This window comes from Nelumbo nucifera, chromosome 5, assembly GCF_055504915.1.
Source record: "Nelumbo nucifera cultivar China Antique chromosome 5, China Antique-T2T, whole genome shotgun sequence".
Classification (NCBI taxonomy): Eukaryota; Viridiplantae; Streptophyta; class Magnoliopsida; order Proteales; family Nelumbonaceae; genus Nelumbo; species Nelumbo nucifera.
Genome location: NC_142653.1, coordinates 34,823,584 through 34,834,349, shown reverse-complemented (window position 1 = coordinate 34,834,349; position 10,766 = coordinate 34,823,584). Strand labels below are relative to the sequence as shown.

Here is a 10,766-nt window from a genome sequence, read left to right as displayed (position 1 = left end):
TTCAATTAGAAACATTGATTCAATATATTAATGCCTGTGACTGTTCAATTAGAAACATTGTGTGCATCCATACAACTTGGGAGCTTTGATCATTATCATTATTCAAGCCCAACTATATGGGGTAAGCTACATGAATCCTGTTTCGCCATTCCATTCTGTTAAATGCCAATATCCATTGTTAAGTTATTGGCGCTCAAATCATTTCCCACAACTTATACACATGTCCTTTTTCATCTACCCCTCGCCCTTCTAGCCCCTTCAACAGGGACCTTTGATGAGATAAAAAAAAGAGAAAAAAAAGGAAAAAAAGAAGATTTAAATCCAACTAGGGTTGGGAAATATCTGATCATGGTAACCCTAAAACATCTATTCCCTACCTGCTTTAATGCAAGAAACTGTACCATTTCCAGGGAGAGATTTTTACATACCTTTTGATGCTGAAATTTTTAATATGAAACTTAGCAAGACAAATACCTTTTGATACTGAAAATTTTCATATGAAATTGGCAAGATAAAATCAACTCATTCAGTGGCCCCACAAAATTCCAATGGCAGTTGCATGCTGACCAAAAAACTGTCTGTAGCTATTCCAGATCCTATATCAACGAAATTAGACCCAGGGTAATCATAAAAAAGAGATGAGAAGCAACAACTGAAAAGTAGAAGAGTAACAAAAATATGAAATAATGAACATTGCAAAATCTAAGAGAGAAGTACCCATGAATATGGCCTCATGTTTTGTTGATAAATGGTTAAGAATTGATTCTGTCCCAACTTGCATGTTGCACCCAAGACTATTTGGAGTTCTCAAACCTTTCAAACCATGTCTTGCACTTCCAAGAAGACAAGGGACAAAAACACTACTGGAGTGTCAGTCATCTTCCTCATCCTTTTTGCATCAGCATAGCCATGGCTGAAAAATTCTAAAGGCAGGTGACAGAGAAAAGAAATGGAAAAGAACAGCAAAGTGGATCTAAGAATTCAGCTAGCAAGGTGGTGACACATAGCATCTAGATATGCACAACTCAGAGGAATTCTATGAGCACAACTAAAGAGAAAAGAATCAATATAAAGTTTTAATGTTTTCATCTAACTCAACTGATGTAGGCATTTACCTCATGGTCCTTGAGAACAACTCAACTTCCACATTCTTGGAAAAGATCCATTTGAATCCTGACAACTCAGCTGTAAGTTTATTCTTCTAGAGTCCTTCAAGCATAAAAATAGCATCATAAGTGAGAATTAAATAGTATGTGCAAACCAACAGGGCCACCTTTCAAGAAGAAACTGGTCAGATAGAATTTCTTATGTCATAGTTTCTACTTCCATCTGTTTTTCTCATCAGATGTTTTACATGTCACAAACCTAATAATTGTTTTTCAGGGAAGGGGGAGGAAATAAAAAAAGGAAATGACAAACGCCCAATTTCCAATGGCAAACCCACTATTGGCACAATTTGAATTTCACATGATCAAATCATATTATTAGTGATTGATAGCATAGAAGAAAGAAGGTTTTGTTCTCAAAGACACTATTAATTCTCCTAAAGAAGGTTTGACAGCTTATCCTAATCACAGTATATCCTCTGTGCAATAAATCAGACACTAAGATTTTCTCAAGGTGAAATTTATATACAAGAAGGAATATGAATTTGTGACAAGATAAACTCTCCTCCATGAACGGGTTTTCTACATTTGAAAGGAAGAACAACAAAACAAATAACTAAAGTATCAGATCATTCAATTGATGCTATCTTCTTCTGTGACAACCTCTTTCTAGCCTCCATAATAGCCTCAAGCCTTTTCTTAGATATGTCCTTTATTGCTTCCTGGTATTGCAATTCAATCACCTCCAACTCCATTCTTATTTCCTCCTCATCATCGTCATCAGCTAAAACCGCTGAGGAAGAATTGCTTGGATTACTTGAAAAGGTTGGCAAGTTATCGCTGCCTGTGTTGATAGCAGTTTTGTCATCAAGAGGTGGACCTATTTCAACTCCAGAAAGAGATTCTAGAACTTCTCTTTTCATCTCATATTCAGTAAAATCCATAAACCCAGACTCTGCAGTCATGCACCTTGTGAAGGAGCAATTCTTTCCATTTCCTTCAGTAGAGAATGCAGAAATAAATGAAACCCCAGAACTTCGGTCATCTGCCATGGGTGAATTTTGGAAGCCAAAATCAGCATGAGACATGGTTTCATCAAGATTTCCATGGTCATGAACTTCATGCATTGGCTGAGTAGATCCTTTGACAAAAAAAGAATCACGGAAAGATGGTAGGCTCAATAGGTTGGGAACTACCAGACCATTTTGGAATGATCCAGCTGAGCTTTGTCCATATTCAAGTAATTGATCCTTGCTACGGTCTTCTGGGTTTTGGGTCCCATTTGGAGGAACCAGCTGATCAACAGGAACACAAGGTTTCCAATTGGGTATCAAGTTTATCAACAACAAATCAATCAACTCAGCTATAAACATAACATTCTGATCAGCTAGTTCCAATTGCTCAACCATTTCACTAGAAACTGAAAGGGCTGTGTCGCTGTTGAGATAAAATAGGAAATGTATATTCCTCACTCGCCCTGCATTAAGAGCAGAAAAATTAAGTGTCCACCTAAATACCTAAGAACATGAACACTTAGAGTGAACATGAATACCAAAGAATATCCTTACCCTTATGTTCACCACTCTGATCTGCAATCCTTAGGATTAGTGATACAGAGTTCTCATCACTCCTCTCTCCTTTCAACTTGAAATAATTGCCCCTATTTGTCCTTTGAACCTCCAGACATGGACTATGAGAACCCCCATCAACAGAATTCTCAATAAATGTGATGACAGGTGGTTCACCAATATCATCAGCATCCACCTCCATGGGAAGAGGTGATTTCTGCATACTAGTAGGCTCCACCGAGAGCACACAACGATCCCCAAATGCCCCTGATCTGGGTGGAACAATATCAGGAAGTAGTAATGGAGAATTCCTGGCAAAACCATCCACTTGAAGAAATGGATCTTTCAAGAGCACTTTTGCCGGCAATCTTTGAGCTGCCGGAACCAAACACTTCTCTATAAACAATTTCATTTCTGGATCTTTCACCTTAGAGAGGGAAGCAGGTTTTATTCCCTACAAAATTATTTAGAGATAAATTAACTAACTAATTTTAGTGATAAATCATAGGCTATTGGAAAATATAAAGTTTCTACTATGCCGACTTACAGATGAGACTTTCTTATATATTTGAGCAGAGTTTTTACATTCACTGTAAGGATATTCGAAGGTAACCATCTCTAACATACACATCCCAAAAGAATATATATCGACCAACTCATTGTAATCTTCTTCATAAAGCTCAGGTGCCATAAACTCAGGTGTTCCTGCAAAGACCACTTCTGCATGTTACTATGAATGAGATAAAATAAACTAATACCCAAAGAAAGAACAAAACGAGGTATTCTCTTAACCATCAAATGTAAGACATAGGAGGAAACCATATATGTTAATATGTCCAAAATCTTAGTTTTCTTCTGCAACCATTTACAGATTAACAATGATCAATTGAAAACAGGGAAAAAAGATCATACCAATCACACTTCGTGCATTAGCATGTTGCATCACAGTTGCCAATCCCAGATCTCCAATCTTAACTTCGCCATGGTTACCATTAATAAAGATATTATCACACTTCAGATCCCTATGTATGATAGGTGGCTCATGGCCATGTAAATAGCTCAAACCTGTCAAAATCTGTCTTGCCCACCCCTTCACTGCCTTCATATCAACCTTTTTGTGTTTCTTGCGGTACCTAAGTCAAGCATCACATTAAATTAACAACAACATTAATTTTCCATAAAAAAACCAAAATATCATATGAAGAAAAACTTACTGTCTTAAGCTACCCGAGGTAAACAATTCAGTAATAATATTGATGGTCTTATTCCGGTCATCAATCCATGAATTGTAAAATCTTATTATGTTGTTATGTTTCAGAGATTTCAAGAGGTGTACTTCAGAGTAAAGCCTTTCCAAGTCTTCTGGTGACTGTAACACATCATCAATCCGAACTTGATTCCAAGCTACTTCAATTCCATCAACTTCATCAAACGCCTTGTAGCTATAATTATAATAAAATTAAGGAATGCATGTAGTAGATGGGATAAGACACTAATGACGAGGAATGAAAATACACGGACAAGCTTAGATAAGTTTGAGATAACCATCAAATATTTTTCAAAATAGACTATTTAAAGGATACACAGTCTTGTAAGCTCCTTTCCCCAAAACTTCTTTATACTGTTAGAACATAAAACCAATTAATTAGAAAACAAAAAACCCAAAGATTGAAATTATCAACAAGACATCCAATGTTTTACCCGGATATATCGATTAGTTGGATCAATTTCAATAGCATCAGGGTCTGGAGGCTCGGGATGGCCTGAGCTCTCTTCCACCCCCTCCATACTGACCAAAGCCAATATCCGAAACTACAGAAGGACGAAATGATCTTAACAAAATTAATTAGAAATTACATTTATTTGAGAAACAGCACAGCTTTCAAATTTAAATAGTTTTGGCACTATAACGTCCTACGGCTAAGGTTCCAACCAACACAGAGGAAAGATATTCCAACATAGATCAAAAGGGCGTTACTTGAAAAACACATTTTTATGGGAGAATAAGTTGTAAACCATTAGGCTTGCAAGGTAGGGGATTCATGCCAATACATGGAAAGGCATGTGCATTGATGCATTCACGGATTCGACTGCAGAATTTAAATTCCCATACACCCTAAAAATTTATCGTTCGAATGACATCTCAAAACCCAAACATTGACGCAAATGTCACCACTAAAACAAAAGATTATGTCACCAGAAACAATAGAAGATTGGGGAATGCATGCCATACGACAAACATTTACGAAATTCATCCAAAATCAATCATAATCATAATATCAAAAAACAACAAGAAAACCTAACTAAAAACGAACCATGATTAATGCAAGGTACGCCGAAATACAAATTGAAACCCTAAAAAATAAAAAAGAAAAGAATCTAATAATACCTTCAAACGCAATTCCTTCCTGGTTTTATTCTCGCGAAATTAAGATCCATGAAGAGGCGAGAAGAAACCCTAACACTAATTAAGGAACGAATACAGATGTGCCCCTGAACCGATCATAACCTCCTGTCTGAAACAGCAAAGCAGCGCTCTTTCTCTCCCTGCTCCTTCTCCCCCAGACAAATTTTCGTTCCATCTCTCCTTCGTAGAGGCATGGCAGCAATGCAACAGCAAATTTTCCTTTTCCGAACGGGGTGGTACGTGGGCTTTCGAAAAAAAAAAAAAACAGAATGGTGCTACGTCGCCCTCACCATAATCACGTAAGGCCCCTCTCTAGCATCTGAGCCGTCCATTGCGCATGAGATTACTACACACGTCGGATTGGTATTTTTTCTGCTTTAGTAGCCCCTCCCTTGTCTCCCTTCCATAGTTTACATTTTACAAAGAGCTTCTTTTATGAGAAGAATCCAAGTTAGCAAGGGTTGTTTGGATACCGAATCTACGATGAGACCCACATGTGATCAGCAATTTTTAACCGTTAGATCAGGAAAGAGTGCATTATCTTAATTCGGTCCAAAATGCCGATTCGACTCTTAACCGCTCCTTAAGTGGTGTTTGGTACTGTGATAATTTTTTGATAAATCATTTATGTTTTTATTCCACATAAGCATGCAAAAAGGAGACCAGATCTGCTCTTCACACCGACCTCACACGCACATCCTACCATGCATTGAGAACATCTCTCGTACTTATAAGTTATTACCGACGGGAGATGTTCTCAATGCATGGTGGATGTGCCTATGAGGCGCTTATGTGTGAGGAACAGATCCCCTTCCCCAGCAAAAGGGGTAGCACATCCCCACAAACCACTAGAACAAATGCCAAGAAAGCTTACAAAAATGAATAGATACCACACCATGCATAATTGACTAGGCTTCATGAGCAAAGCAGTCAAGCTTGATTCACCTCATGGAAGACATGCCTGTAAACTAGCCATTCTTGAACAACTCCTTCATTCCCCATACAATCATGAATGATGCTTTTTTGAGGTTCCAAGGCAGGATTGTCACTTGTTGCAGGCAAGCAATCACAAGCTTTGAGTCTTTCAAATTTAGAACTAGGTTATGGGCTTCCCATGTAACTTATGCTTTGGCCAAATTAATAGTTGCTACACCAAGATTATCAGCTTTTACATCGATCAGTTCCCCTTATGGTTTCTAGCTATTGAATATATACCACCATTAGGAAGCATCAAAATTGATCTTAATCGTTCCAATCGTAAGTAAGTTCCACCTAATGTGCTTCCAAGTCTTAGAATTTTTCTCCTCATTAGGCTAATTGATTATTGATAGCATCATGGTATTCCATGAAAGAGTTTAGGGCCCTTTCAATGATCATATAGGTAGGGGTAGATGTGTTATTAAAGATTCTTTGATTTCTATTTTTCCAAACCTACCAAAGGATGAATACATGTTTCACCCTCTTTATTTATATTGAACCACCATTCTCTTAGTGAAGACTTTTGGTCTTCTATCCCTCTAAAATTAAAAGTATCCGCCATCCAAGTTTGCTTCACAATTATGCAATTTCTAAATATATGATTAAAATCCTTTTCCTCCCCACATAAGCCATAGTCGCCATCAAGCATTTTAAGCTTCATATCCTATGTGGCACTCTGCCTAATGGCATTGGAATAAGCAATAAACAAATAAGCTTCGGGTTATGTGTACAACTGAACAACTCTCTTGTCGAATTTGGATTTAGTCTTCACAAAATCCATCCTCATTGTCCTCACATCCCTTTCAACGTTATATTGAGACATTTCTTGTTGGGGCCTCACAACAATCACCCATAAGATAAAATTGCAAAATATTTGAAATAGCAACTAAGTAAAAAAAAAAAAACTAATATAATAACAAAATAACGAAATTCAAGCAAAAACAAGTAAAAGCAAGTACTACCAAGAACAAAAAGGATTTATGTGGTTCGACTTTATTATCTATATCCACAAGAGAGACCAAAACTGTTCTTCACTATAAAAGAAAATGAGAAACAATATATGTTACCTTGTAGCTTGCAACTCAAACTAATCCTTAGCCCTTATACACCTATTTGCTCTTTCCTCTCTTTCAACTTGAATAAACAAAAGACAAGAGAAAAACTCCAGTCTTGCACCAAAAACACCATATTTCTCTTTACCTCTGGTTTTTTCTTCTTTAACAAGAAAAAGAGAACTTTTTTCTCACTTATTTAAACTCTATATACAAAAGAGACCTTTTTATATGTAAAACCTTCCTTAACTTAAAAGAAGAACCACACTAATTGTTAGATTAAAACATAATCAAATAGTGAAAAAATAAGACACAACTCTAGCATATACCTTGGCTTATTTTTCAACCACATTGGAGATCTACCATTTATGCTTCCACTTGTTCACAAATACCATAAGCATCCATTAGCCTTAACAAAACACCACCTATTACACAAAACCTGAATCACTTGGTCTTGGCTTCACCTGATTCAGAAAAACGACCAATGCACCTATGTAACCACACCTTAGCTAATAACCTTAGTTAATTCTAGAGAGGAACCTCAGTCCTTCCTTTCTCCCAACAAGAACATTCCTCTCACCATCATCTGTAATCGGAAACTTATAGCACTTGTCTCTACCCCATCTACGAAAGAGATTGTATGACCACACTACCTTGTGCACTCAATTTTCAATATCCCATTGAGATAGTAGGAACCACTATACTCCCAACCAGATAATACAAGTCCTTGCATTTTTCCCCTTCATCAGGATCATACTACCGTGTATAGTTTTCATGATTCCACCTATATGTAGCAAAGACCTTGCAACAATCCAATCGACTAAGTATATTAGATTCCTACATACGCCACACCACCCAAAGTGCGAAGCATTCCATCAAATGTTGATTTTCACCATCTCAATATATGTGATGTTTTACATAGATTGATCACCCATTTTCCTCTATTGGAATGCACAAAAATATTTTCTCTTGGAATAAATATACATAGAACACACAGAATCTAAAACCTAATCATTTAGAGAAAAAATGTACATACCTTCGGAGACTATGAGAACGTCTTTGAAATCATCTGATGCAATTGCAACGCTTCCAAATTCATCCCCATTCTTTTTTCTGTGTAAGATGATCTCTCTTAATGCGATCAAATTTCTTGCATCTGTAACATTGTACTTTGCCCTTTAATCTATCACTCTTAGATCCCCTATTAGACAACTTTTCTTTTCGACCCGTTCTCTACATAACCAATGCATAATCTTGCCCACTTTCATACATGGGCTTCCTCCTAACCTCATTGGATAAAAGAAATTTGGTGACTTATTCTAACTTCATTGTATCTTTCCTATACAATAACGTTATCACCAAATTTTTGTACAAATCAGAAAGTAAGGTAAAAAGTAAAAGGGCATGTCTTCTTTCTCCACCTTGACATTAACGTTCCTTAGTTTATCCAAGACATTGTTAAACAAACTTAGGTGTACAATTGTCACTTCAAATATAAATTTGTAGTTTAACTTTTTCCTAAATAAAGTTTTTCTAGCTTGTCTCACAGTTTTGACGTAGAATCTTCTTCCATAACATAAATTTGAAATGTGTCCATTGTAAGAATTTTGTTGGTTTCTAAATCAACCTGCAGCATAAATTTAAAAGTACAACCCTGACTATAATTTTCCCTGAAAAAAACCGAATCCAGAAATTGTGTGAGAATGGATTTTCACTTTTCAAAGCCTTGCAATAGCTTGAGGGGCACAAAAAGGTTTGATCCAATTGCAAGTGGCAGCAGCCTGGCCCCTTTAGAAGCACTTTTGCAACTTGCCCATCTTAGCATTGAAAGATTGGGATTGATAGGGACACTGTCCTTTGCAAGCATCGCCCATTTTGAATAGGATGCGCCACAGCTAGAGTTGTTCTTCCTCCATCCACAGTATAAAGTCTGAGGCTGCAAGCGCTCCGACTCCAACAAATTGTCTTGGGTTTATGTTGCATGACGTCGAAGCAAGCATTTTTCTCCACACCTGGTGCCAGTTTATGGAAACTGATCTTTTGACCCAACAACTCACCCTTGAGCTGTAGAAACTAGAAAGCTTTGGTTTCACGCACCTCTTCATGTGATAAATGCCCCATTTTTTGGGCTGCTTTATTCACGTTTATCCCATTGGTGAGCTTCAGATACTTTCTGTTGTTCATGAGACGATATTTCCTCAAGGCCCGAAAAAACCCTACAAAAATGGTGACGAGAATTCCATCAATTTTACATAAGTGTAAGAGATATTCCCAATAAACGGCCCACTGTTCATTGAATCAATAATATGTACAGACAGAAAGAATATGTGAGAATGGGCCCCCTTACCTTAAAAAGGTCCAACTGGATGATGCTATACTGATATCACATCTTGGGTCCTTGTCACATGCGTAGACGGGTTTTGGGCGGCTACAACTTGCCACTTATTCCATGATTCAAGGATCTAGCTTAATTCGGTTTAAACTGAAATTCGGATCGAGTTCTAGCCTGATATATAGAGTACCCCCAAGCCCCAATAGCTAGGAGCTATTTAACAGTGGGACCTGATATTCTAAGTATACAACACATGGCAAATTATGAGTACCCCCAACTGCTAATGCCGATTACAATGGTGTGGAGATGCATAGGAAGATCATGTCACACCATTCCTAAGAAAGTCTCATTCCACGCATCAAAATCAGCCCAATAATCGACTAAGCTTCACCTTCCAAAAATTAAATCCATTAATATGGTGTAGAACTATAGATACTTTCTTGCTTTATTTTTATGTCATTTATCAGAAACTTTTTCAATGATCCAGCCCAATGGCACTTACAGAAAAAGACGACCACAGTAATCACAGTCGAACCAATCAACCCTGACCAGGGACCATCAACGACGTCCGATCCAGCTCTCCAGACATTGGTGCAAAACTGCAAACCGCTATAAATCAGCATTTGGAGTTTGGACCTCAGCAGCAATAATTCCGATGGCAACTCTAAAGGCTCAAGCCGCTCCGACCATGGTTTTCAAAATCGGACCAGACTAGATTGTCAGACCAAAAAAATCAGGAACCGGTCACCTGACTGGTTTCGTTTTCCCCCAAAACCGTTGATTTTGATCAGCAAACCACTGAACCAGCTGGTTAACCATTCAAACGGTTTTGACCATTTTTCAAATTTTTTAGTTTTTTTTTTTTGTTGGAACAGGCCGACCCTTAGGGTCGAATGGGTAACCGGACCCCTGACCGGTTCGGTCACCGGGTCGGTTTTAAAAACCATGGCTCCGACCATTACGCTCCAAAATGTGGAACCGTTAAGAGTCACGCATAGAAGTATGGAGTTCGAAGCATCACCTTACCAACACAACAATAGACCCATTGCATTACCTTACCTCTCTCTCTCTCTCTCTCTCTCTCTCTCCTCTCCCCTCTCTCTCCCTTTTTAACTTGAGAGATGCTGGCAGGCAGCTAACTGCACCTACACCTACAATAGTCAATAGTCACGAAAGAGCCACGAGAAGACACTGCTAAGGCTCAAATTTCTCCCAGCTTCTGTCAAGTCTGTAGAGCTGTTCACTGAGAAAACATTTCTCCCAGCATTTACCAAAGTCTGCAAAGCAGTCCACGAAAAATAAAATGCACAGAATGGGAAAACT

General features: G+C 37.9%; 1 protein-coding gene across 7 annotated transcripts; it reads right to left on the bottom strand.

The window, feature by feature from the left end:
- On the bottom strand, window positions 1-5,488 carry LOC104590343 (putative serine/threonine-protein kinase WNK6). Of its 7 annotated transcripts, XM_010248969.3 has the most exons (8): window positions 5,064-5,488; window positions 4,376-4,486; window positions 4,258-4,295; window positions 3,889-4,116; window positions 3,587-3,807; window positions 3,222-3,379; window positions 2,675-3,128; window positions 1,469-2,583 (listed from the first exon to the last, which is right to left on the bottom strand). In XM_010248969.3, the coding sequence occupies exons 2-8, from the start codon at window positions 4,460-4,462 to the stop codon at window positions 1,736-1,738; spliced, it is 2,034 nt and encodes a 677-aa protein (XP_010247271.1). In that variant the 5' UTR covers window positions 4,463-4,486; window positions 5,064-5,488; the 3' UTR covers window positions 1,469-1,735. The 7 variants fall into 7 exon arrangements, 2 of the variants coding, with proteins under 2 accessions (XP_010247271.1, XP_010247274.1); XR_016076603.1 differs by lacking the exons at window positions 3,889-4,116; window positions 4,258-4,295; window positions 4,376-4,486; window positions 5,064-5,488 and adding exons at window positions 1-596; window positions 718-923; window positions 1,116-1,209 and having other exon boundaries at window positions 1,770-2,583; window positions 3,587-3,820; XR_016076604.1 differs by lacking the exons at window positions 3,889-4,116; window positions 4,258-4,295; window positions 4,376-4,486; window positions 5,064-5,488 and adding exons at window positions 1-596; window positions 718-913; window positions 1,116-1,209 and having other exon boundaries at window positions 1,770-2,583; window positions 3,587-3,820.
- Window positions 5,489-10,766: the final 5,278 nt, after the last annotated feature.